At 44.0% G+C, this 25,861-nt stretch overlaps 1 protein-coding gene and 1 long non-coding RNA gene across 4 annotated transcripts; one reads left to right on the top strand and one right to left on the bottom strand.

Annotated features, from left to right (window-relative positions):
• Positions 1 to 293: 293 nt before the first annotated feature.
• LOC122674109 lies at positions 294 to 4,027 on the bottom strand. Its single transcript, XR_006334898.1, has 2 exons — positions 3,808 to 4,027; positions 294 to 430 (listed from the first exon to the last, which is right to left on the bottom strand). It is a non-coding gene; the product is annotated as an uncharacterized LOC122674109 (long non-coding RNA).
• Positions 1,229 to 6,930, top strand: HOXA1 (homeobox A1). Of its 3 annotated transcripts, none has more exons than XM_043872193.1 (3): positions 1,229 to 3,441; positions 4,224 to 4,929; positions 5,416 to 6,930. In XM_043872193.1, exons 2-3 carry the CDS (start codon positions 4,284 to 4,286, stop codon positions 5,769 to 5,771), a joined length of 1,002 nt encoding a protein of 333 aa, XP_043728128.1. In that variant the 5' UTR covers positions 1,229 to 3,441; positions 4,224 to 4,283; the 3' UTR covers positions 5,772 to 6,930. The 3 variants fall into 3 exon arrangements, with proteins under 3 accessions (XP_043728128.1, XP_043728127.1, XP_043728129.1); XM_043872194.1 differs by lacking the exon at positions 1,229 to 3,441 and having other exon boundaries at positions 4,184 to 4,631; positions 4,835 to 4,929; positions 5,416 to 5,551; XM_043872192.1 differs by lacking the exon at positions 1,229 to 3,441 and having other exon boundaries at positions 4,179 to 4,929.
• The last annotated feature ends 18,931 nt before the right edge of the window (positions 6,931 to 25,861 follow it).

Raw genomic sequence — 25,861 nt, forward strand, 5'->3', positions numbered from 1 at the left:
ATGTTCAAAGTCTTCAATAGAAACAGCAACAAAAAGGAAAGCCAGAAAAGGGTTAGGGCTTCTGAGAAGTGTGTTTTGTTTTTTGTTTTTTTAAGGGAATGGATTAGGTTTTCAACATAGAGGTTCAAGCCATAGATTTAAATTGGTAATAGAAACAGGATTGGGCAGCCTCAGAGTTGGGCCAAGCCCAAGCTTTTGAAAGTGGAGAAATAAAGTGCCTACAGAAACCTCCAACTCCAGGAAGGAGGAACATGGAGTTTCTTTAACAAGCTACCAGTCTCCAGGTCAATAACTAAGTATACAACAGTTCATTTATTTATACATGTTTGTTTCAAATATCTACATTCCAACCCCCTCCCCCACAAATCCCCAAACATTTTCAGTGTGGTTGATTAGTCTCCCAGCTGTTGATGGGTCCAGGCAAACAGGTCTAAAACAGAAAAACAAAAATAAAACAAAACAATGGTTACTAGCTGGAAAATGCACTTCAGAAAGGGTTCTTTCCAATCCTCTGGTTCAGTCATTCTAGGATTCTTTGTCCCCCCCCCCCCCGCCAGGGTCAGGAAAATCAATATTTCATTCTTAAATCTGTTTACATGGCAAATAATGGATCATTAAAGCTTTGAAGTCAGGTTAGCAAGATGAGATTTAAAGTGGAGTGTTTCTACACCCCAGGTTATAGATTAACCCAGTTTCTAGAGAAAGAGAGAAAGCACTTTAAATGAAATATCAATAAAATGTGATCTAGGGATGTTGCTGGGTTGTTCTGTTTTTTTTTTTTCCTCCCTTCTTATGTCTCCCCATGTTTATTTTTCCCTTACTGAGCTCTGTTCTGATGGCTACTTACCGTGAGAAAACGCATAGTGTAAGCAACATGTGTGGGGGGGGGTGGGTTGATTTAAGAACCCGGCTTTTAATAGCAAAGGATTGGAAGTTATGAGGAAATCGCGATCTTTCTCCACGGGTTTACTGCCTACCTCCCCCACCCTTTTGCCCCCTAAATCCTGGCAGCGGCGGAGGCGAGTGAGGACCCGGGCAGGTCTCCTGCCCTCGGCGCGGCGCGGCGCGGCGCGGAGCAGGGCAAGCGGCCGGGCCGCGGCCAGGGCTAAGCCGCTGCTGTTTGCGATTCATCCTCCACTCATAAATCAAACGCTTTCTATGAATGAGAATGTCATCAAAGAGATCAATTGCAGGAACACATGCACAAATAAAAATCCTCTTACGTATTTGCCGGGGATCCCCGTCCGAAAGCATTAAGTTAGAAGGCGTTTAGTCATAATTCATTTTTATTGCTCTTTTAAAACAACAGCAGCTTGGCTGAGCTGCGGATGCCCTGAACAGCTCCGGGCCTCGGCGGCGTTTTGTCTCTTCCTCGCTCCCTCCCTTTCTAGTAGAGCCATGAAAGAGGCGCTTTGAGCCCAACAAGCGGCTTGCAAGTGACCGGGCTCGCCTTTCATCCAGTCTTCACGGGCGGTTTAAGAGATTTTGGCTCGGGTCGTGGGGCGCTGGCCTACTTGCCCCCACGGACCTCGGGTCTCCTACCCGGCGGAATGAGCCCTGGGATTTCGTGGGGGTGGGGAAGGAACCGCGCTACGGAAGCCCCCGGGCTCGAAGCCAGAGGAGGCTGCCTTTGTGAGCCGCACGGGGAGAGCGGCGCTCTGGGCGACCAGCCTGGGCGGAGTCGGCTCGGCCGCGGGAGCCTGCCAGCCGGGAGCGGTGCTCGGAGGCGGGTCGGTCGCCCGCCGCTGTACAGCGGCCTTATGTGCGAGCGCAAGCTTATGTGTGATCCCAAGAAAAACATTCCACCCACGAAGGCCGGGAAAAGAAGCCCGGAGGGAGGAAGAGAGGTGGAGGGAGAGGAGCTCAGAGGCCCAGAACTAGCAGAGGAAGGAGAGAGGTTGCAGACTGGGGTGACTCCGTGGTGCGAGCCCTGCGGCGGAGGGGGCCGTGCAGACCCGGGCCGAGAAAGCCAACAAAGGGACCGGAGTGAGGCAAGGGCCAGAACCTACCGACGAGCTTCGGCTGGAGGAGCAGGTCGTCCGCAAAGCCAGCCGGGACCCCTAATGTCCTGTCTCCTCCCCCCAAGAGCCCCTTCTCTCCCCCTGGCTGGACGCCTGGCACTCCCAAGGAAGCCACCTCCAGGAGGGCCTCCTTGCCTTTTCCCTTCTCCAGTGTGAGGTTCTCCAGGTGCTGAAATTGGGGGGCAGGAGTGACCTTTCCGGGCCTCCCTCTCAACTATGATTGGGGATAGGTCACAGGTCACAGGAAAATACCTTTCAAAAGGAAATGTGTAGGGGGAAATGCGCCTTTGCTTCTGAGGGAATCCACAGTTAAACGTCCGTCCGTTTTCCCTCTTGGGGACACAGGTTAGGATGGAACTGGTATAGGTGGAGAACAGAACACAGAAACCTGAAAGGCTAACACCTCTGAAATGTGCCTACCTCAAGCAAAACTTCCTTCTTTTACCCGGGGAGGGAAAGCTGGAGGGGAGTGGGAACCCCAAAGCCACACACAATCATCAGATAAATTTGATCCGTTGGATCCCCATGTGGTGAACATGGTCAGAGTAAAATCTGTACAGCATTGGCTGCGAAATTCTTGTATGATGTCTGGACTTCTTTTACCTAAGAATGCATCAATTCCTGGCCTCTGTTTGGCCTTTTCTCTCTACAAGCCAAAGGCTGACACGAGGCCTAATAGTAAAGAGCAATTAACGACCCCGTGGGCATCGGGGTAAGAGGAAAGTGATGGAGAACAGGAACGCTGTCCTGGGATGACGCTCAGGTTTGCAAGTGTCTCTCTAGGGGTAGACTTGCAGGTTTACAGAAGGGACTGCACAGTCAGTTACAAAAGGGAGGAGGTGTTGCTGGGGAAGAAGAGAATGTCCCGTCCACCATCAGCCATCTGTCCCCCGCCCCTCCCACCTGCCAGCTCACACCCCCACATGAGCTGTGCAGTAGAATGAGGGGGGGGCAGTGTAGATAAAAGAGGCTCTACCACTTCTAACGTCCCCCTCCAGAAAACAAGAAACCTTGCGGGGGTGGGTGAGGGTGGGAAGGAAGAGTTCATCGTACTTCGCCGGAGCTGTGGTCTCACCCTTTGAGGCCCGGGTGGGAGCCTGCAGGCCCCTGGTTCTTAGGGAGCTGGCAGATGGCCTGCAGCGCAGGGCCCGGCCCCCACGCTGGCCACGTCCGCTATCGTCATCTCTCTCCCCCTCCTCCTACCCCTCAAAATCCAGCCGTGTAGTTACTCCGGATCTCGTAGGGCTCCTGAAGCAAAGCTGAGTGGGGAGGAGAAAGGGGCGGAGAGCGAGGAGCGAGGGAAGGCGAAGAGCCGGGCCACCCCCAGCCTTGGCCAGCGAGCCTAGCTCCCAAGGCTCGGACCCCCTCTCCCGGGCGTCGAATTACAGAAGCTCCCGGTTGCCACACTAATAGCCAGAGGGTGGGGAGGATGGGGAAGTGGGGGGGGGGGGGAGGAAGGAGGCTTCAGGACCCTCCTTGAGGAAGGGAAGTTTCCTTTCTTGCCCTCCTACCCTCCACGCCCACTCGGGTTCCTCCCAGCCAGCCCTCTGCGTACTTCCCTCTCCATCCCGACTTTAGAGACCTGGTGTCCTAACCGCGTCCTACGCCACCATTCTCGGTCCTCCTCAAGGCACCATAGAAGGGACGGAAGGGAAAGAGCCCGGAGAGCGACCCTTTCAGTTCCTGGCTTTCCGGGCTCGGCCAGTGTGCTAGTGGCGGCCCAGCGAGCTCCTCCTCCCCACTGATTCCCAGCCCGAGAGATCGCGGAGCCCTTCGTGCTTCTCACCTTTTGCCAATTCATCTTTTGTGCGCGGTGGGGAGGGGGGCGGTGACGGGGGATGCCTTCCAGCCCCCACCTCCCGGAGGGGGGGAGGGCGATCGGAGTCGGCGCGCGCAGAAAGCGGCCTCTGCTCCCCTTCGCCTTAGCGCTCCGCTTCTGCCCCTGCGGCCGCCGCAGCTGCTGCTGCCGCCCAGGCTGCCTGGGGGGGCGACTGCGCGTCACCTAGACTGAGGAGCGCCGGGGATTTAAATGCCACTGAAACGGTGATCCATCACCGCAGGAGCCAACAAACTTTCTCAGGAGGCTCCGCCATTGGCTGATAGAATCACGTGCCCCTCCCGTAGCGCCCTCCGCCCTCCCGCCCCCCCCCCCCCCTTGCGCACTGTACATTCATATCATTTTTCTTCTCGGGCCCCATGGAGGAAGTGAGAAAGTTGGCACGGTCACCCAGGACTTCGCAGGACCCGGTCACTCAGTGACAGATGGACAATGCAAGAATGAGCTCCTTCCTGGAATACCCCATCCTCAGCGGTGGCGACTCGGGGACCTGCTCAGCGCGAGCCTACCCCTCCGACCACGGAATTACAACTTTCCAGTCGTGCGCGGTCAGTGCCAACAGCTGTGGCAGCGACGACCGCTTCCTAGTGGGCAGGGGTGTGCAGATCAGCCCGCCCCACCACCACCACCACCATCACCACCCCCAACCGACCACCTATCAGACTTCTGGGAACCTGGGAGTGTCCTACTCCCACTCGAGTTGTGGTCCAAGCTACAGCGCGCAGAACTTCGGCGCGCCTTACAGCCCCTACGCGTTAAATCAGGAAGCAGAAGTAAGTGGTGGGTACCCCTCGTGCGCTCCCGCTGTTTACTCTGGAAACCTCTCATCTCCCATGGTCCAGCATCACCACCACCACCAGGGTTATGCCGGGGGCGCGGTGGGCTCGCCTCAGTACATTCACCACTCATATGGACAAGAGCACCAGAGCCTGGCCCTGGCCACGTATAATAACTCCTTGTCCCCTCTCCACGCCAGCCACCAAGAAGCCTGTCGCTCCCCTCCATCAGAGACCTCTTCTCCAGCACAGACCTTTGACTGGATGAAAGTGAAAAGAAACCCTCCCAAAACAGGTCAGTCTTGCCATTCCATGAATGCTCCTTTATGATTCTGGAAGGAGCTGGTATGTTTAGTTTCCAAGGAAAATTAACCTTTTTTTTTCCCCTTAAGAAAAGCTCTTGCTTCCCACTTCTGTTCTAGGGTGTGGAGAGATTGCCCAGGTGCTTTGAGGGCAAAGGAGCATCTGGGACTGTTGTGTTTCCAAAGGGGCTGAATTTTAGAGATTTAGGAAGTAGGAAGTGGGTAGGGGGGTGTGTGTGTGGGTGTGTGTGTGTGTGTGTAGGGCATTCTGTTAATATCTCCAGGCTCCATTAATCACGGGCTGATCATGCTAATGGTTGACTTCAGATTAACACTTTACACCTCATCACTCATCCTCCCAAGCCCGGGTTAGGTTGAGAAAGTCTTGATTCCCTCCTTTACCTGAAGGTTGCTCTGAAGCGTGTAGGGAATCTGATATGATTATAAACATTTTTACCTTTTCCTCTCATTGCCCCCAGGGAAAATTGGAGAGTATGGCTACGTGGGTCAGCCCAATGCGGTGCGCACCAACTTCACCACCAAGCAGCTCACGGAGCTGGAGAAGGAGTTTCACTTCAACAAGTACTTGACACGCGCCCGCAGGGTGGAAATTGCCGCGTCCCTGCAGCTCAATGAGACCCAAGTGAAGATCTGGTTCCAGAACCGCCGAATGAAGCAGAAGAAACGGGAGAAGGAGGGTCTCTTGCCCATCTCTCCAGCCACTCCGACGGGAAGCGAGGAGAAGGCTGAAGAATCCTCAGAGAAGTCCAGCTCCTCGCCCTGCGTTCCTTCCCCGGGTTCTTCTACCTCAGACACTCTACCTACCTCCCACTGAGGCTGCCCCAGCCCCACTCAGCAGCCTGGGCTACTCCTCAGGCTGGGACTTCTTACCCAAAGCACATTCTTAGCTTATCTTCCTTTCCATTTACAATCTCTCTCTTCCTTTCTGATCCTATCTGGGGAACTCCTGGCTGGGGATAATGTGTTTCCAGAGAATTCTGGATGAGAGACTTGATGGGGGGGGGGGGAGGGGTGTTAGCTCCCTAAGGCAGCTGGAGTGCCAGCATCAATTTTCTGATGGCCCCTAACACCCCTACTTTTAGGAGATTTCGACTGAACCTACTGCTCCTTTCAGATGCTCTTTGGAAAATGGTCTCCTTTGCCAGCAGAAATATATCAGAGGAAGGCCTCTCATCCTTTATCTATCTGTATATTTACAGTCCTCTCCTACTTTGCCCTGAAAGTAGGCTGGAGAGAGAGAAGAGAGTCCAAGAGCTCATGAAGAAGAGATTCTCTATGAGCGTGTTTACACAATTAATTCATCCCTTAATTTAATTTAATTCCATGTGCGTGAGTTTGCTGGTTGTAAATACTTTGTCCTGAAAGATTTATCTTTATACAGATTTTCTAGAAATGTTTAGATTAATGTTTAGATTAAAACAGGGTGGGCAAACTCTCAAAGCTGGTACAACTTTGTATGTGATTATAGGTTAAAGAATAAAAGTTCTCACTTAAAATCAATCAGATGCCTCAGAGGGTAGCCTCAGTTTGTTCTTTCAGTGAGTTAAGAAGGCCTGCAGAATACAAGGGTCAGAAACCTTGCTTCCTGGGCTAAGTCTCTCCCCATCCCCACCCCTTTCTTGTTTCTCTGGCCACACTCTATTTAAAATTTGTGCTGGATTATCTGGGACCTAAAAGTATTATTCAAACCAGCTTCTTCCTTCCACAGTTATCTTAGCTGGATGTGATGTATTTTCAGCTCAACTATTAATGTGATGGATGGCACAATGAATGTATATTTTGTGTGATTCGTGAAAAGTCTTTTGCATGTCGCACAATGTTTTGGTGTCCCCGAAGTACCACACTGAATTCTATCAGTTATCCTTTTGTGATATTTCCCATTTCCTGTACAATCATTAACAGCTCTGGGATCCTGGGGGTGGTGTGATCCAGAGCAGAATTTACGGGTCTTAAGATGTCTGTAATAAATATATTCAAGTTTCAGACATGCTTCAATTTGGCTACAATTTGCTGGTTTCTCCAAAGTTGGATCATTTCACCTGGGTAAGGGGAGAAGGCGTGTATTTTCAAAGAGGTGGGCCTTTTCTTGAGGAAAAAAAAGTAAAAGCTTTTCATCATGTAGCTGAAACTTCCCCTATGAGTGTAATTGCACCTAACACTGTCTGTGAAATAGGTTGGTTTTCTCTAAAACAGCAGCAGTTATTATATTATAATCAAAGTTCATCATGGAAAAAAAAATGAATGGTGAAGAAATTTATGAAGCAGATCTATTTTTGAAACAAACATGGATACTTCCTGGGTCAAGTACTAACCTTTTCACCTCCAACTCAATGTTGACATATGTATAAACAGAATCTCCTTCAAAAGCGAAACTCTTCAGTCAGTCTTTCCTCACATCAGTGAACCAAGAGATTCACATTTAATTAGCTCCAGTATAAAGCTGTTTGAGGATGAGGTCCCCACCCCACCCCTCTTCCTTCTTTCTGGGTTGTCAGTATGCCGAAATATTCCACTGTTTAAACTCAGTGTGATCTGTACTGAGTAAACCCCGCATCCCTCCTCCAATTCCTCCTGTCAATATCCACCCCTTCCTGTCACTTTTTAAACCCCTGCTCCCAATTCCTTCTGGGTTACACATCTCATTCCCATCAGATTCAGCTTTGATTTCACAGCCCTCATGGCTCTAAAGGGTCTACCGCTCTAATTTCATGCCATATAACCCAGACAAAAAAATTAATTTTCTCTAGGTTCAACAGGTTCTTCCAGGTGAACTTGTGGAAGCTGCCCTGAAGTTGGTCAATATTCAAGTTGCTTCTGACCAACACTTGTTTCTGCTGCTGTCAAATACAGGAAGCCAGCAAAGCAAAGAGTTCTAAGTGACCCTCCTCCCAGATTTGTTACCATGTTCCCTTTACTTTCACACATTTTTGGAGGCTGTAATTTAGCCCCAAGAGCAGAGCAGAAATTTTACAGCATCACAAACAAATACAGACATATGACTTCCTTCCTTTCTGAAGGGTGTTTTACAAAGGATGGGCTGGGTTTCTGGGTGGGAGGGGAGAAATCCTACAAAAGCTTATAATTTGCAGGCCTCCTAGAGCATCCTTGAGATTTCCTGTAGTTCCCTGTCAAAGGGAGCAAGCCTGGACTCTGCAGGCGCAGTTGCCGCGGCCATATCAAGAGCACCCGATAACCAGCGGCATCCCCCCCCCAGCTCCTGGGTTTTGGGGTTGCTTCTAAAAGACTCAAGTGGATGGAAGAGAACTTCAAAGTCAGTCAACTCTTTCTTTCATTTCCCGCCTGGCCATATACAGTATCTTTTGTTTATTAGTATAAGACCACACAGCAAAACAGATGGCTGGTTTTGAAATACTTTAATGTGTTAAAGTGTCATTTGCATGCCGCTGCTGAGATTTCAATATCTAAAAGCAGAGCCGACCCACTGGAATCCCAGAGATTCCAATCTTCAAGGTGCTAGTTTGTTTTAATGTAGTTGAGAGGAGAACAATGAATTATGGCAAAACATCCCAAGCCTTCTCTAGGTCATGGAATAAATCAGTTAGCAAGCAATGCATTTAGGAAGCATTAATATACCTTTCAATGAGGAAAACATTTGTATCTTTTTAGTTGTCCCTATCGATTAAATCAAAGGCGCTTAACACATCTTATTTCAAGGTCTCTCTTTTTCTGTTTAGGTCTCTGAAGAGCACAGTTAGCTCCTTAAAAAAATGACAGCCATGGTAACTGAAATGACAGAGGATGGAAAATAGAAAATAACATTTTAATGATAAATTTTAAAAGGACAAGAGTCTCAATTAGGGACTTGGGCTAATCACAGTATAAAATTCCACTTTTCAAATGCTTTTCCTCTCTTCTCTCACCTTCATTCAAAGTACCCCAGAAATTCAGGGTGTCCTCAAATGAGACTGAGTTGAAATTGTGCTGTGAATCTGAAGTCTGTTCTCGGATTCACCTTTGAAAGTTTACTTTTGGAGGCTATTCAGATGCCCTGGTGTTTTCCTCTGGGGCAATCAGATTCAAACCGATCAATATTTACTCAGTCTGAAAGGGTTGTTGAAAAGGCTGCTAACAACAAACTGCTTAGCTGCTCACCCCTGTTTAATCTCAGGTTCACCGAAAGTTCAAGAAGAGATGAATGCAGTGATGGGTCACTGTAGAATGAGTCCCAGCGGTTTATCTGAGCTCTCCGCTAAAGGCAACAATTATAGTTCCATCCCTCTTTGAGAAAGGGATAACTTTCCTATTATTCTTTTGCTAAACGGTGTTTACTAGAAACTTAAAACACTTTCCTCTGCCTTCCTGGCTTTTCTTTTGGCGGGGGGTGGCGGGGTGGGGGATGGAGCGCATGGAGACAGGCTTTTCAGCGGCCCTCCTGCCACCTCCTCTAGCTTTCTGCCAAGCCACTAGGTTTCATTTGACTTAAAATAAATTACACTGAATATTTAAAAAATGTTAAATTAGCCTGACAGAAGAGATCCGATTTATTTCAGATGCCACGAGCTATGAAATGAAACTCTTTGGGCCATTAGAGTTTATCTTCTTTGCGAAAGTACCGGGCAAGATTGAATTGGAATCCATTTGCGTTTGAGTAATATCAACGATCAGAGCCCCAATATCCATCTGAGATGGCTGTTTAGACAGGAGTGGGGGGAGCAGAGAGGGAAGTGACTTGTGCAGAAGCAAATACCTCAGGTGGAAAGTCAACTTTAAAACTGTTTGTTTCCTGGCACACAAACTGCTGAAATGAGAAAGGAAGACCCAAGGAAGCCAGTGGGGAATGGTGGGAGAAGATGCTGGACACTGAAGCTAATTGCTACAGCTCTTCAGAGGTCGAAGTTCATGTAATCACTGCATAAATGCATACTAAATAGGGGTTTATTAAGCTTTTCTAATGGCTGAGCACGTCTGTGAAGAAAAACGGTCACTGCAGATTGTGTTTCTTCCTGAAGAATAATCATCCTTGCAGTTGAAGTCTGAGTAGGAGTCTGAGTCTTTAATTTACTATTTTGAATGACGGGCAACACTTCTGTTTTAAAATTTTGAAATTGGTACATGAACAGTATCTTTGTTTATATTGGTTGGGACTGAACAATACCTCTCTCAGAAATGCTATGGTTTTTCAATACAGACAAGAACATGAGTTAGCATGCCCCTGTCAGATAAGCTACTCACTAGACGGCTAACTTCGGTGACCCTCTGCTGTAAATAATCACCTTTTTGCCTGCATTTCTGAGAACACCTAGAAGTTCTGTCTTAGGAATTCTTGTACCTAGGTGACCAGAACAGAAAGAAATCCATCTACCCAAACTCCCATTTTATGAATCAGAGAGATAAGTCACCCAACGGTGTATTGATTTGCCACAGAGCCCATAATATCAATATTCTTACTTCCTAAATGAAAACCAGAGTGGCTTAGCACCTGAGGTCAGTGCTCTGAATTCTAAATTCCTAATTTTATTTTGTTTCTTCCTATTTTATTCAATATGATTAGTTTCAGGCTGGATATTGTTTAAATTTTTTTACTTCTGGCTTACTAACCACACACTCAGTTAAGTTTTTGATTTTGAGGCCATCAGGATAACAGAATCTTTGAAACAAATCTCCCAGTATGGCAGATGGAATGTTTTCGCCATCTTGTTTGAACACCAAAATGTTGAGCTACTTGCTGTTAAATACATGTGTTCTTAAAATATAAAGATAGAGGTAGAGCAGGCAATGTTCAACATACATATATTTTTGTTGTTTTTAAATCTATACTAGGGAAGAGTAAATGAAAAAGGAGTTGCCTGAACCCAAGTTCAACCTCCCTTAAATTGCAAGAGGTATCACTCAGAAAGGGCTTAGAGATGCAGGAACATTCCAGGGGATGTCTTAATCCTGACTCGTTTTTTTGTGTGTGTACTTGTTTGTTTCTGTTTGTTTCGTGGCACAGCATATCCTCCTAAATGGTTCTGGTCCAAATTTCTTTATTTTCTCCAGGACTCACTCATGAACCTAAGACTCAGACACAGATACAGATACACACGCACACACTCTAAGCCCAAACAATTAACATCAGGTTTCCTTGCATCACAACATGCCTCGCTTTCCTTCCTCAGTGGGATCCTTCTGATCTCAGCAGAACTTGCTGCCCAAAGAAACATCTATGCCTGTCAGTGTTTGAAGGACTGAACTGGAATCCCTAGCGTTTTAGAGCCTTATTTTAAATAAAACCAATTATCCAATATAGCTGCCTTTCCGGCTGCAGAACTGAAAACCAAGTATCAATCAAGCAAAGCTGCTCAGTAGACTCTAGCCTATGGTCCGCCCCCACCCCATCCCAAATCCCAGTTATACCATGCAAAATAGTCTAGAAAGGCTGTGGTTTTAGCTTATTTCAAATAAATGAAAAGGCCAATTTTTTTCAACATTTCCAGACACATCTAAAATGTCTCCATTTTAAAACATCCCATTATATTTTTCTTGTTAAAAATGTGTCTGTAAAACGTCTAGTCACAGGGCTAATCAATAGAAATCATATTGTTTTACGTTTTCCTTTTAGGTTTGGGTGGTTATTTGGTTTTTAGGTGTTTTTTCTTTTTTCTTTTTTAAGCATTAAGCAACTGTTTGCAACAGAAAACAAAGGAAAAACTATTGAATGGCTTTTTTCTTTTTAAGTCGGGGAAACATTTTAACCGTGCTGGACATTTCACAAATTACGACCTGCTGCCTTTTAAAAGAAAAATCGCCCAGACCCATAACGTAAAGGCAGAAAGCAATGACTTAAGATGGTAGGGATCGTTCCCCCGCCCCCACCCAATATCAGCAATGTTCTTGGACAGGAATTTTCCATTCTGAGGAGCAAATGGGTCCTTGCTTCAGGGCTCACGGGGAGCAGCTGCCTGAACCTCGGGGAGAGCATCGCGGGCGCGGAGACCTGGCCTCCGGGGACCGGGTTGGCGGAGGCCGGGGAGGTGGGGGGTGGGGGTGCCGTCCGGTCTCCGCGAGCCTGCGGGGGTGGAGAGAGCCCAGACCGTCACGGCTACTACTACTTTTCCCCCTGGGCTTCCCTGCCTTTTCGCTCTGAGATCTGGAGAGAACGCGGCGGCTGCCTTTCGCGTCCTCGCGGGACCCACGCGATCAGGAGGCGGCAGCAGCCGGGTCTCCGGGGTTTGCGGGGAGCTGCCGATCCCGGCCGAGCGCCCGCGGGGCTGACAGTGAACGCCGCGGGAGTCGGGGGGCGTCCCGCAGTGCCTCTAGGGACCATCTCGCCTCCCGTCTCCGCCTTCTTTCCCAGCCAGCACCCCTGCGTCGGGGCTCCTGGGAGCGAGTCCCAGGGGCTGAGCTGCGGCTTACGATGCCGATGCCGCGGGCGGCCGCCTAACTCCTCGCGGCCTAGGTGAGGGCCTTGTGTCCCGCCCGCGAACCCAGCTGGGTGCTGGACAGGGCATTCTCCCCGAGGAGAAGAAATCCAGGTCGGAAGCCTAGGCTTCACCTTTTTTATTTGAAAGCGGAGGGAGGCTTTACGCCCGGCCTGTCTCCTCTTCCCAGATTTTCAAAGTGTATTTAATTGAGTAATATATTAACTACCCTTCTGGTTCACCTCAGACTCTTTGAGGGTAGAGGTGGGGGTTTGCAGGTGTGGTGAGTTTCTAAGCAAGTTCCTCAATGGTGAATGTTCCTAGAGAGACAAGTACTTCTTTGCTCAGGGAAACATCCTTGGTTCTCAAATGTCGTCTTCTCATTCAGTTGTAGGGTCAAATTTCGCCTTGCTTCTGGTCTCATTCCTCTCTAGAAGGTTCCCTGAACTGCTTCCCACTCTTTCTACCTCAGTACTCCATCTTTTGTTATAGAACAACTAACAGGAGTTGTATGTTAGTTTTGACTCCCCCTAAGAGATCTTATGCTTCCTGAGGGCAGGGCTCTTGACGTTTAATAATGATGAAATAGTCTCTTCGGAAAGTGCTCTGGACTGAATTCAAGACACCTGTGTTTACTCTTTTCTCCTTCACAGTATAGGCTTAGGTAGGATACTTAATGTTTCTGTGCTTTGAGATTCTTAAATTATAAAATAAGATGTATGTTTTTGTTGACTTTTAAGTTAGTCTCTAAAATTTATGCGGTTTTTCAGAGTTTTGTAAATCTGGTCTTTATTTATGGTTATCCTGAGCCAGGTCCTATGTCAGATACTTTACAGACAGTAATTCATTTAATCAGGCCTGAGAAGGAAGTATTTTGTTATTTTGATTTTCAGATAAGGAAATGGAGAATTCTAAGATGTTAAGTGACTTGTCCCCTGAATCCAGAGCCTAAATTCTTATCCATTTTTTTGTAGTGCTTCTCCAGATTGCTAACCACATAAGTCCTCTGCAAAGAGTTATCAGACTATCAGTGTTTGATACAGGTACTAGCATGGATGATTGCTCACTGATAAAGAATTAGAGATTTGGGAAACTAATATCAGATGTATATGCAAGCTGTGGCTGTACATTCTTGGGAAAGTTAGCAAATGGCAAATATTTGAATGAAAGCAAAGCTAAAGAGAGGTCAAATTTAACAATTCAGTCAGTGAGAGGATTGATTTAAGAATAAAAGATGTTTTTTTCATATCTTACAGTAATTGGTTAAGGTAATTATTTGCAAGGAAAGGAAAGATACCACTTATATTCACAAATTATGTCTGTGGCATGCCTAACATGTGGACAAAATTTGAAATATTTAATGTAAATTATAGATGTGCTTTCTCTATAAAAGCTAGCATCCATACAGCTGGAAACATTTGAGTGCATGATGTCCCACACCCCAGTTTGCATTTGTTTATTTTATATACCGAAAATCCAGTCACAGTTTGCACTAAAGAAAAAAGGAAAAGAAAAATTCATCCTTACCCATAGGGGTTACTCCTGTTATTTTACCACTTAACACTTGCTGACTGAAAATAACAAGAGAAACCAGATTCAACAGGAACTTAGAGGCATATGTTATGAAGCCTCAGCTCAGTTCAGTTCAGTTCAGTTGCTCAGTTGTGTCCAACTCTTTGCAACCCCATGAATCTCAGCATGCCAGGCCTCCCTGTCCATCACCAACTCCCAGGGTTTACCCGAACTCATGTCCATCAAGTCGGTGATGCCATCCAGCCATCTCACCCTCTGTCGTCCCCTTCTCCTCCTGCCCCCAATCCCTCCCAGCATCAGGGTCTTTTCCAATGCAACTCTTCACATGAAGTGGCCAAAGCATTGGAGTTTCAGCTTCAGCATCAGTCCTTCCAGTGAACAACCAGGACTGATCTCCTTTAGGATGGACTGGTTGGATCTCCTTGCAGTCCAAGGGACTCTCAAGAGTCTTCTCCAACACCACAGTTCAAAAGCATCAATTCTTCGGCACTCAGCTTTCTTCACAGTCCAACACTCACATCCATACATGACTACTGGAAAAGCCATAGCCTTGACTAGATGGACCTTTGTTGGCAAAGTAATGTTTCTTCTTTTTAATACGCTATCTAGATTGGTCATAACTTTCCTTCCAAGGAGTAAGCATCTTTTAATTTCATGGCTGCAATCACCATCTGCAGTGATTTTTGGATCCCAAAGAAATAAAGTCAGCCACTATTTCCACTGTTTTCCCATCTATTTCCCATGAGGTGATGGGACCAGATGCCATGATCTTAGTTTTCTGAATGTTGAGGTTTAAGCTAACTTTTCACTCTCCTCTTTCACTTTCATCAAGAGGCTTTTTGGTTCCTCTTCACTTTCTGCCATAAGGGTGGTGTCATCTGCATATCTGAGGTTATTGATATTTCTCCCGGCAATCTTGATTCCAGCTTGTGCTTCCTCCAGCCCAGCATTTCTCATGATGTACTCTGCACACAGCAGGGTGACAATATACAGCCTTGACGTACTCCTTTTCCTATTTGGAACCAGTCTGTTGTTCCATGTCCAGTTCTAACTGTTGCTTCCTGACCTGCATATAGGTTTATCAAGAGGCAGGTCAGGTGGTCTGGTATTCCCATCTCTTTCAGAATTTTCCACAGTTTATTGTGATCCACACAGTCAAAGACTTTGGCATAGTCAATAAAGCAGAAATAGATGCTTTTCTGGAACTCTCTTGCTTTTTTTGATGATCCAGAGGATGTTGGCAATTTGATCTCTGGTTCCTCTGCCTTTTCTGAAACCAGCTTGAACATCTGAAAGTTCACGGTTCATGTATTGCTGATGCCGGGCTTGGAGAATTTTGAGCATTACTTTATTAGCATGTGAGATGAGTGCAATTGTGTGGTAGTTTGAGCATTCTTTGGTATTGCCTTTCTTTGGGATTGGAATGAAAACTAACCTTTTCCAGTCCTGTGGCCACTGCCTAAAGAGAGCCAATCTTTAGAAGCCAGTTATTCTCAGAACTCAATTTTGCATGAAGTCAGGCTGAGTTGTAGGTAGAAAAGTGCTACATTTGCTACAATTTACTTCCTCTTACTTTTCTCACTTCCATAAGTGAACAAGGACTTGGCATATAATTACAAACATTACAATGTTACTGATGTTATTTAGTTTTGAATCATAGAATATAAGGTAAGAAGAGACATTAAGTGAAGTGAGTAAAGTCGCTCAGTCGTTTCGGACTCTTTGTGACCCCATGGACTGTAGTCTACCAGGCTCCTCTGTCCATGGGATTTTCCAGGCAAGAGTACTGGAGTGGGTTGCTACCTAACTTGATTTCTCCACTTTACAGGTGAAGAACCCAAGGCCCAGAAAGGTGCTAGCAGCTCTAGTGGTAAGAAAAAAAAAAATATATATATATATATATATATGTATATATCTTTAATATGTACTTAAGTGGGTATTAAAACTGGCAGGCAAAAGTTAATCTCAAGCTAGATCTATTAATAACATTAATAATTACTATGTTAAGTACTGTAATTATAATAATTAATTTCAAAATGCTGAAGATCCAAAAGTTGTTAAGAATAAGTAGGTTTGGATAACTAGATATATGGCCAGAGGGTTTCTTCCTTCCTACTTACTTCCTAGAATCCTACAGAAAAGGTGACTGCTTAGATTCTTCCTATCCCACGGATAAAGAACTGGCTGATCCATTTTATTTTTTCCATTTCAGAAATTTTTTTATTGAAACAGAGACAAAATCAAGAAAAGATCAGGCTTCTAACTGCCCTGCCCAAGCCATTCAGATGGCGCATTAACTCCTTGGTTGTTCCCTGATTCAGGCACCATGGAAGTTGAGTGCATTCTGGTTCCTGTGAACCATAAGAACTTCATCTGCAATTCATTATCTTATTAATACATATACAGTCCTTCTATGAGAGAGATCCAGACTTTAGCAAGTTGTGAGAACTTATTCTTTTTATGTTAATATTTATTATCCATTTTCTTTCTTTTTTTTTAACTTTTTTTTTTTTTAATTCATTTATTCGGCTGCACCAGGTCTTAGTTGCAGCATGTGGGATCTAGTTCCCTGACCAGGGATCGAACCTGGGCCCCCTGCATTGGGAGCTCAGAGTCTTAACCACTGGGCCAGCAGGGAAGCCCCTATCCATTTTCTTAGTACCAGATGCGGAGCTAAGAATTTTATTTTTATTATATCTAAGTTAGTCTTCATAACAGCCTGGTGATGTGGGTTTCTAAAATTTCTTTTTAATTGAAGAAAAATTGCTTTACAATGTTGTATTGGTTTCTGCTGTACAACAATGCAAATCAGCAGTAATTATGCATATGTTCCCTCCCTCTCGAGCCTCCCTCCCCTCCATCTCCTCCCCTCACCCCACCCCTCTGGGTCGTCATGGAGGGCCAGGCTGGGCTCCCTGTGTTATATAGCAACTTCTCACCAGCTATCTGTTTTACACATGATATATATGTCAGTGCTACTTTCTTCATTTGTCCCACTCTTTCCTTCCCTCATTGTGTCCACAAATCCATTCTCTATATCTGCATCTCCATTCCTTCCTTGTACATATGTTCATCAATACCATTTTTCTAGATTCCATATATATGCATTAATATACTGTATTTGTTTTTCCCTTTCTGACTTCACTCTGTATAACAGGCTCTACCTCCCTAGGACTGACAAATTTTTGTTCTTTTTTATAGCTGAGTAATATTCTACTGTATATATGTACCGTATCTTCTTTATCTATTTATCTGTTGATGAATATCTAGGTTTCTTCCATGTCTTAGCTATTGTAAATAGTGCTGCTATAAACATTGGGGTTTATATTCCTTTTTCAATTATGCTTTTTTCAGGGTATGTGCCCAGTAGTGCGATTGCTGGGTCATGCGGTAGTTTTATTCCTAGTTTTTAAAGGAATCACTATACTCTTCTCCATAGTGGCTGTATCAATTTACATTCCCACCATCAGTGCAAGAGGGTTACCTTTTGTACCTTTTGTACACATCCTCTTCAGCATTTATTGTTTGTAGGTATATATATATATATATATATATATGATGGCCATTCTGACTCGTGTGAGGTGATACTTCTTTGTAGTTTTTTTTTTCCCGCTTTTTTTTTTCTTTTTGTGTTTTTTTTTCTTTGTAGTTTTGATCTACATTTTTCTATGATTATCATCTTTCTCTTTGTTGAGCATCTTTTCATGTCTTTATTGGCTGTCATGACATCCATTTTATTATGCCCGTTTACAGATAGAGAACAGGCTTTCCTGGTTGCTCAGATGGTAAAGAATTTGTCTGCAATATAGGACACCAGGGTTCAGTCCTTGGGTCGGGAAAATCCGCTGGAGAAGGCAATGGCAACCCACTCCCATATCCTTTCCCGGAGAATTCCACGGACAGAGGAGCCTGTCAGGCTATAGTCATGGCATTGCAAAGAGTGAGACATGACCAAGTGACTAACACACACACAGATCAAGAAACTGAAGCTTAGAGAAGTTCTCTAAGTTTCTCTCCATTACATAGTGAGTGGTCAGTAAAGCTGAAATTAACAGCCCATGTATTTAATTCTCACGTGTTGAAGCCTCATATTACTCTCATATGTGACAGTAATAATGTAATTAAGACTAACCTTGGAAAAAAAAAAGACTAACCTTGAAATTAATTTCAGATATAAGATGTTTATATTTTAGAAGACTAGTGTCAGATTGTTATAAGTCTATATGTACACTATGAATGATCTTCTGTTAAAAATATATAATTATGCACATGCACAGAGAAAAGTTAATTTTTCAGTTTGGGGTTTTATTCCTGATAGAATTAAAGTTCTCAGAATAACAGTGATTTGCTTGTAATACTCATAGCCTAGTAAAGAAATAACATGGTTCTATAATAGCATACAGATACAATTGTTAATAAAGAAAACAACCCAGTTACCATCAGATTCCTCCAAATATAGCTTTTTTCTATAGTTCGGTGTTTGACCTTATCCCATACTTTACTTGGGCTACCCTGGTGCTCAGACAGTAAAGGATCCACCTGCAATGCAGGAGACCTGAGTTTGATCCCTAGGTTGGGAAGATCCCCTGGAGGAGGGCATGGCAACCCACTCCAGTATTCTTGCCTGAAGAATCCCCATGGATAGAGGAGCCTGACGGGTTACAGTCCATAGGGCCGCAAAGAGCTGGACGTGACTGAGCCATTAAGCGTGGCACATACTTAAAGACAGTTATTGTATGTCACAATTTTGAATTCTGCTTTTTCCCCTCTTGAAGTGAAGTGAAGTAAAAGTCGCTCAGTCATGTCCGACTCTTTGCAACCCCATGGAATTCTCCAGGCCAGAATACTGGAGTGGGTATTCCCTTCTCCAGGGGATCTTCCCAACCCAGGGATCGAACCCAGGTCTCCTGCATTGCAGGCAGATTCTTCACCAACTGAGCTATCAGGGAAGCCCACTTTTCCCCTCTTATGTTATATCATAAACATCTGTGTTTATGCAGTATAATTTTTATTTGATGTTTAGGTAAAACAATGGAAGTATCATTACTTATTATATAAGATATTTTTCTTTCTTTTCCTTCCTCCCTCTCCTCCTTTTTTTTTTTTTTTTTTTTTGAGTAGGATTGGCCAAGCTTGTGAACCTTTTATGTTTAGGGAATTTTTCACTATGAGCCAGAAAAGGCCGTATCCTTACTTTCTCCATTTCCTCTCCTATTTCCAACATAGCCATGGTGAAGGTGCAGGAGATTGTATCCAGCAGCAGTCAGGCCTAGTGGCTTGGTGGCATCAGAGTTTATGGTGAGGGTAGTTGTCTCCTCACCAGACTGGTTGTGTGGATGTTTAGCTCTGGCTCTGGCTGCCAAATATTCCATTTTTGAAGTTTGATTTCCAGTCTTCCTAGCAATTTTCTGAGGTATCCATGTCTCCCTTTTCCAATTAAATAATCAATAGTTAGTTTCTGTTGCTTATAAAGAAGAATCCTGATAGTGTGCCATGTGACATAGCAAATAATGGTGCTTTGAATTTTTTTTTTAGAGATTGTGACCTACGGCCTTGGATTATGGGAGGGAAGTTGGACTATATGGTTTAGAGAGTATCTATGTAAGATGGCCAGATGGCAACTTCTTTTAATCCCATTTTCTCTCCTTCCCCAGCTTTGGACTGTTTTCACACTTCTTTTCACCTTGTGAAATCTGAACAAGTACACGAAAAGAGCCAAAGTTGGCCCTTTGTTTGTCCACCAAGAAAACAGAAATTTACCTAATTGAGTTGTAGAACAGAACTTATTTCCTATTTTATTTTACAGCTTTCCTATCTTATCACCTCGAGTGGTTATTCTGAGGCTGAGCCTATGTGTAAGAGAGTAGCTGACACATATTGATAGCTCACGTTTTGCTAGGCACTGGGCTAAGCAGTTTACCTGGATTGTCTCCCTAAACTCCTCTCCACATTATGGGATGTAGATACTAGATCCCATCCTGCTTTAAAGAAGGAAAAACTAAGAGGAGGGGTCACCTAGCTAGAAAATCGAATAGCACTTATTTTTCAACTTTGCAGTCTGATTCCTGAGGATTCATTCTTAATAACATTGTATATATTATTTCTCCTGACTTGCTTGACTCATCCAATTGTTCTTTTTCTTACTTTTCCTCTTTCTCATCCTCTAATTTTTTCTTTCTTATTTGAGAATGACACACAGGCATCCTATGCAGTCTCTAACTGAGCATCTATAATTGTGGGAGGTGAGTGATTCAGTACCTGTGAGTTTCAGGTGCTCTTGAGAATACCTCTGGTTTTGCTCTCCTGGCTCCAGGAATTCCTCTGGCTTCACCTCTTCCTGACCTCCATCCCTCCCCCCACGTGGAACTTCTGCTCTCTTGTCATCTGGTTTCTTTCTTGCTGCCTTCTATTTGAATCCTGTCTTATGAGTCTGCTCCTTCATTAATTAAAATGTTTATTCAGAGATGATGCAAAAGTTTACAGAGAGAAGATGCCATCTCCTTTCAAGGAGTTTACAAATCATAATGAAGTGTATAACCTGATTTATGTTATATAACATTCTAAATGAACATTTTTATTAGAATTTAGTTATACGTTCAAACTTTTAAGATTTTATTGTAAAAGTCTCATAGAGTAATAGCTGGTGACATTCTTTTCTCCCCAAAATGTGTAACTTGAGAGTAAGCCTTTAATTCTGGTTGGGACTGTGATCAACATGTCATTTGGGTCAAATGCTAAGGTTTTATGATGACCTTTGCCGGAGAAGACAAGATGTTGGGGAAATGTCAACATAAGCTTCATGCCCCCTGTTTGACTGTGACAACCAAGGGAATGGGAAGAAGAGAGGGTCAGAGTTGTATCAACTTGGGGTTTTTAGGGTTTTGTGAGTTAGAAAGGAAGAAAATGGAGGATGAGATAGATGGAACTGATCCTGGTGAAGTTGTGTGCTTAGGAAAAAGAGGATTTAATTTGGGGAAGATTCTATAGATAGAATCTAGGGATGCTACCAAGTAAGATAGGATTCTTGTGATTTCAAGGTGATCCAGTGCTGAAATATGTGAGTAATTAGAGGAAGTTTAAAAAAAACCTGCTTTAAAAGAAGAACATAGAGTTAGGAACAACTCTAAAAGCAAGATAACTTAATATATCTATGCAGCAATACATATATGTGGGTATCTCTTTAGGAAAACCTTTCCTTCTGATGCCACACTACTCACATTGTTCACTTGCCTTGAATTCCGTACAAAGAGCCAATCTCTTTCTTGTCTCAGGGACTTGCAACCTGAAATCAAGGTTGTCCCATTTTTTCCTAAGATCTTGAGGCCTTAGCTAAAGATATATATGTAACAAAATACATATATAAATAAAAATATATTTATGCTTAATAAGTATGAAAGTGAAAGTGTTAGGCACTCAGTTGTGTTGCGATCCCAGGGACTGTAGCCCACCAGGCTCCTCTGCCCACTGGAGTGGGTTGCCATTCCCTTCTCCAGAGGGTCTTCCTGACCCAGGGATCGAACCCAGGTCTTCTGCATTGCAGGCAGATTCTTTACTGTCTGAGCCACCAGGGAAGCCCATCTAAATAAAATAAAAATATATTTATATATATAACTAAATATATATATTTAATTAGTGTTAGTCATATCTAACTCCTTGCAACCCCATGGATACACACACACACACACACACACATGTCTCTTCTTCGAGACCATGGTGACCTATGCACAGAGAGCTTTTCTATCCATTCATTACTTTATATTCCTCAGCATACTGTTCTTGTCATATAGTAAATGCTCAATGGACATTGAAAGTTTATATCAACTATGGTCTAGCTAAGTTGCTGTTACAAAGAAATCTAAAAATACAGTGGTTTAAATGTGGCTAAATGTAATTCTGTTGCGTGTAAATTTTCAGAAAAATGTAAGAGCTCAGACTGCTGGCGTGCTTTAGTTTCATGAAGCCATTCACAAGCTGGGTTTCCTCCGCTGTGCTGTTCCTACATTCCTTAGGTCTTTCCTGCATAATTGAAGCTGTGTTACCTTCACATTTCAGTTTTTAGCAAGAGTAATAGAGGGAAAGGGGGAAGACAAGCAATTTCCTATGAAGTAAGTGACTTGTAAGTGGCATACATAATTTCAAGTCACTTACAAGTGACTTGTAAGTGGCACATTTTATTGTGATGAACTTAGTCACAGGGCCACACCTAGCTGCAAAGGATACTGGAAAATGCTGTCTTTGGGTGGTGCCCATAGCCATCTAAAATGGAAGAAAAAGAGAATGGTTATTGGGGGGATAACTAATCATTTGCATCACTTTTGGCTTAATATTGAAAGAATGAATATTCATCCTTACATTATCAGAGTTGGAATAACATAAGGGTTTGAGGGCTATATTTTAGAACTCTAGAAAAATATTTGTGATACAAAAACATTAGATACAGACTAAGATAACAGCAAATAGGTTTCATGACACAACCTATTCACCTGCAAATTTTGGAACAAGGGAGTTTAAAGGTCTAAGAAATTTGTTCAGGCCAAGAAATCGAGCAGAGAGAGCATAGGCAGCTCTGGGTATCGTGGGTGTGCACCTGGCTTTGTTCCAGTTGGGGGATGGATTCTCTGTCTTCAGCAAGAAACACACTTTTAGCTGCTATAGTTAGGGACCAGAAGGGAGCTTCCCTGTGGCTCAGACAGTAAAAGAATCCTCCTGCAGTGTAGGAGACCTGGGTTCAATCCCTGGATTGGGAAGATCCCCTGGAGAAGGGAATGGCAACCTTCTCCGGTATTCTTGCCTGGAGAATTCCATGGATGGAGGAGCCTGGTGGGCTACAGTCCATGGGGTCACAAAGGGTCAAACACGACTGAGTGACTAACGCTCCCTGATCAGAAAGGAAGTAGTTGGAAGCAAGGGCATTACTTGATTACCAACTTTTTCTCTTTGTTAACTTAGACTTGACTCTAACAAAGGCTTTCAATTTCTAAGGACCAAAATAGAGCAAAACAAAACAGCAACTATTTTTTAAAATGATTTTATTCATTTTTGACTGTTTGGGTCTTCATTAGTGGTGGCTGCTCTTTAGTTGTAGTGTGCAGGCTTCTCACTGTGGTGGCTTCTCTTGTTGGGGAGCATGGGTTGTAGGCTCGTGGGCTCAGTAGTTGGGGCTTCCGGGCTCTGGAGCACAGGCTCAATAGTTGTGGTGTGTAGGCTTAGTTGCTCTGTTAATTTCATGTGGGATCTTCCTGGATCAGGGATCAAACCCATGTCTCTTGCATTGGCATGTGCATTCTTTACCACTGAGCCACCAGGGAAGCCCCCAAATAGTAATTATTTTAAAGAATATGGATAAAATTTATGTTTCAATGATGTGTCCTGATAGAGAAATCACATTTTTACAAGTGTGGCTTGAGTGTGGAGCTGTATGACAGTCCTTGCACCTGTCCTTCACTTTGAGTGACTCAAGGCTTCTTGGCTTATCATCAACTGGCCTGGTCAGGTGACTAGAGATGAAAGGAAGGGGCCCAGCTGCTGCCACAGCCCAAGTCCTCTTTGTTTGTGGCTGCAGGAGACCCTTCCTGCCTTCAATGCTCCTTGCACAAAGAAAGGTTACCATTCCCCTCCCATCTCCCCAATATATTTGGCTAAAAGATTTAGGGAACCCATTTTACCCCCTTTCTGCTTTGTGACCTGTCAGACTCCTTCCAACTGAGCTCATAGGTTTGTCTTCTGTGAAACCTGCTCCAGGAAGAGTGAATCATCCTCCTTCAGCATTTTATTTGTTAGAGCACTTCTTACTTTTGGGCATTAAATTCTTCTAACCAGTCTGTTACTCTTCTCTGTAAATTACTGCAAGATAAAGACCATATCTTATTAATCATTCTCTCTGCCTTGTACAATCCCTGGCACACGGTAGACACTTGATAAATATTTGCTGAATGCATGAATGGGTGAATGAGTGAGTGGGTGAGGGAAAAATTCTTTGGGTTCTTTTTATAGCCTCTCATCTATTCTAATGTGGCTCATGGCTTACCAAGGCTGAGTCCACAGAGTGTGATCTCAAGTTCTTCCATACTTCCAAAGTATTTTCTTACTTGCTTACTAAAGTTAAATAGAAGTTCAGAATACTTTCATGCTTCATTATGCAATGAAATGTAAAATGGTTTAAGTGTAAATGCTGCTTGAATTAACGTACTCACCAAAACTTATTGAAGCTAAAGTGTAACCAATCAGTCAAAAAGTGTAAATAACTGATACTAGAGCCTTTTCTGTTTTGACAGGGATTGGGGGGTGAGGAAGGTGGGGGGTGGAGTGGAAGTTAGAAGCTGGTGCTCTGGCCTTAGAGGTGGCAGGAAAGGGTGGGAGGTCAAAGGGTCATCTAGGTAGAAGCAGAGCACAGAAAGCGGAACTAGGGGTCACTGACTGAGCACTTCCTTAATGTCTCAGCTTTAGAGAGAAGCATGGCATGGCCACGCATGTTTGTGCTTTTGTTGGGACAGTGTTGGACCCTATGGGGTACGTGAACACTGCTTTCTAAGATTTGTTAAGATCTGTATGTGTATGCATGTGTGTATGTAAACAAGTTGACTTTGTTGCAGAGGAATTACATTTTCGTAGGAGTTGATAAAGGGTCATACAACCTAGATTATACCCTAAAATAACTCTCTGAGGAGAAGAGCAGTTTGTGTACTTTGCGTGACTGACTGAGCGGTTTTGGAGATGGCCCTGGACACGTAGGGGATATGCCAAGACTGGATTTTGAGTTGAAGCTCCCTAAATGGGGACTGCCATCCTGTACATTTTTATGGTAAATTGCTGTTATCAAAGGATCTCTGATACCTCAGATGATTCAGGTAGAGCTGCTTAAATAGCTCAAGGCACTTTGCAAACTTCTGATTGCTTCTCTTAGTATCTTTGGAAGTGGAGCGCAAATATGTGCCAACAGAGACCCAGTGCTGTACAATTGGTTGAAAATGTGCAGCTTATGCAGTGCCAGATAATCAGTTTGACTTTTCTTTCTTTTCTTTTTAAAATCTCCGTTTAACTGGAATTGAACTGGAGTATCAGTTTGAGAGTCAGATGTCTTGGTTTTTAGTTTCTGGCTCCAGAAGTAGCTGGGTGGCACACCCCAGGTCACTTCTCCTCTCTGGGGTGATGCAAGCCTGTGTGAATCTCAGGGCTCATTTCATACATAATTCTGTTTCTACTCAGTTGCAACAACTAGAGTGTTTGACACAGCAAACTGGTATCAGAGTTTGAACTGGAGCATAGGTCTTAGGATCCACTTAACCTCTACTTAAAATTTTTTTAATTTTCTATTTTTTATTGAAATATAAAATATACTTAGTATAGTAAGTATATAAGTTGCACTAATCTGAAGTGTACAGATTGTTCAATATTTTTAAAGTAGGTATTGAATTATAATTTAGTTATGTTAGAAAATAATTTAAAAAGACAACTCAAGTTATACAAATAAACTTATTTAACAGTTCAAGAAGTGAATATTCTCCTTTTGGAGAACTGCAAAATGGATCCTTTAACAGGGTAAAGAATTAAGAACAAGGAAGAGACAAATAGAAATTATATGATTGGCTGGGACCACATAGTCAACCTTGTTTGGGATGAAAAGCCCAAGAGTTGGCTTGGCCCTTGGGAGTTGGCTGACTGGGTATGCTAAGCTTCTGGTCAAGTGGAGCAGTCACACCGACACAAAAGTTATCTAAGTTCTGATTTGCTGACACAGCATCCAGGCAGGAGTGGCTCCATCTTGGACCTAGAAAGTTATTTCAGCAGCTATAAGAAGATTCAACCTTTTAAAATATATAGTTTGATGAAATTTGATAGCTGTATTCTGTCATGTAGCACCACCATTGTCAAGATATAGGCTATTTCCATCAACCCCAAAAGTTCCTTTGTGTCCCTTTGCAAGTCAGTTACCTCCTTCCATAATGCTTCTAAGATTCATCACATACTTGTATAGTTGCCACCTAGATCAAGATCTAATACCGTCTCAGCA

The sequence above is a fragment of the Cervus elaphus genome, chromosome 18 (assembly GCF_910594005.1).
Source record: "Cervus elaphus chromosome 18, mCerEla1.1, whole genome shotgun sequence".
In the NCBI taxonomy this organism is placed as follows: Eukaryota; Metazoa; Chordata; class Mammalia; order Artiodactyla; family Cervidae; genus Cervus; species Cervus elaphus.

Coding starts and splice junctions, on each gene's coding strand:
- HOXA1 (XM_043872193.1), top strand. CDS start 4,284: ATGGACAATGCAAGAATGAGCTCCTTCCTGGAATACCCCATCCTCAGC. Junction 4,930..5,415: donor AAGAAACCCTCCCAAAACAG/GTCAGTCTTGCC, acceptor CATTGCCCCCAG/GGAAAATTGGAGAGTATGGC.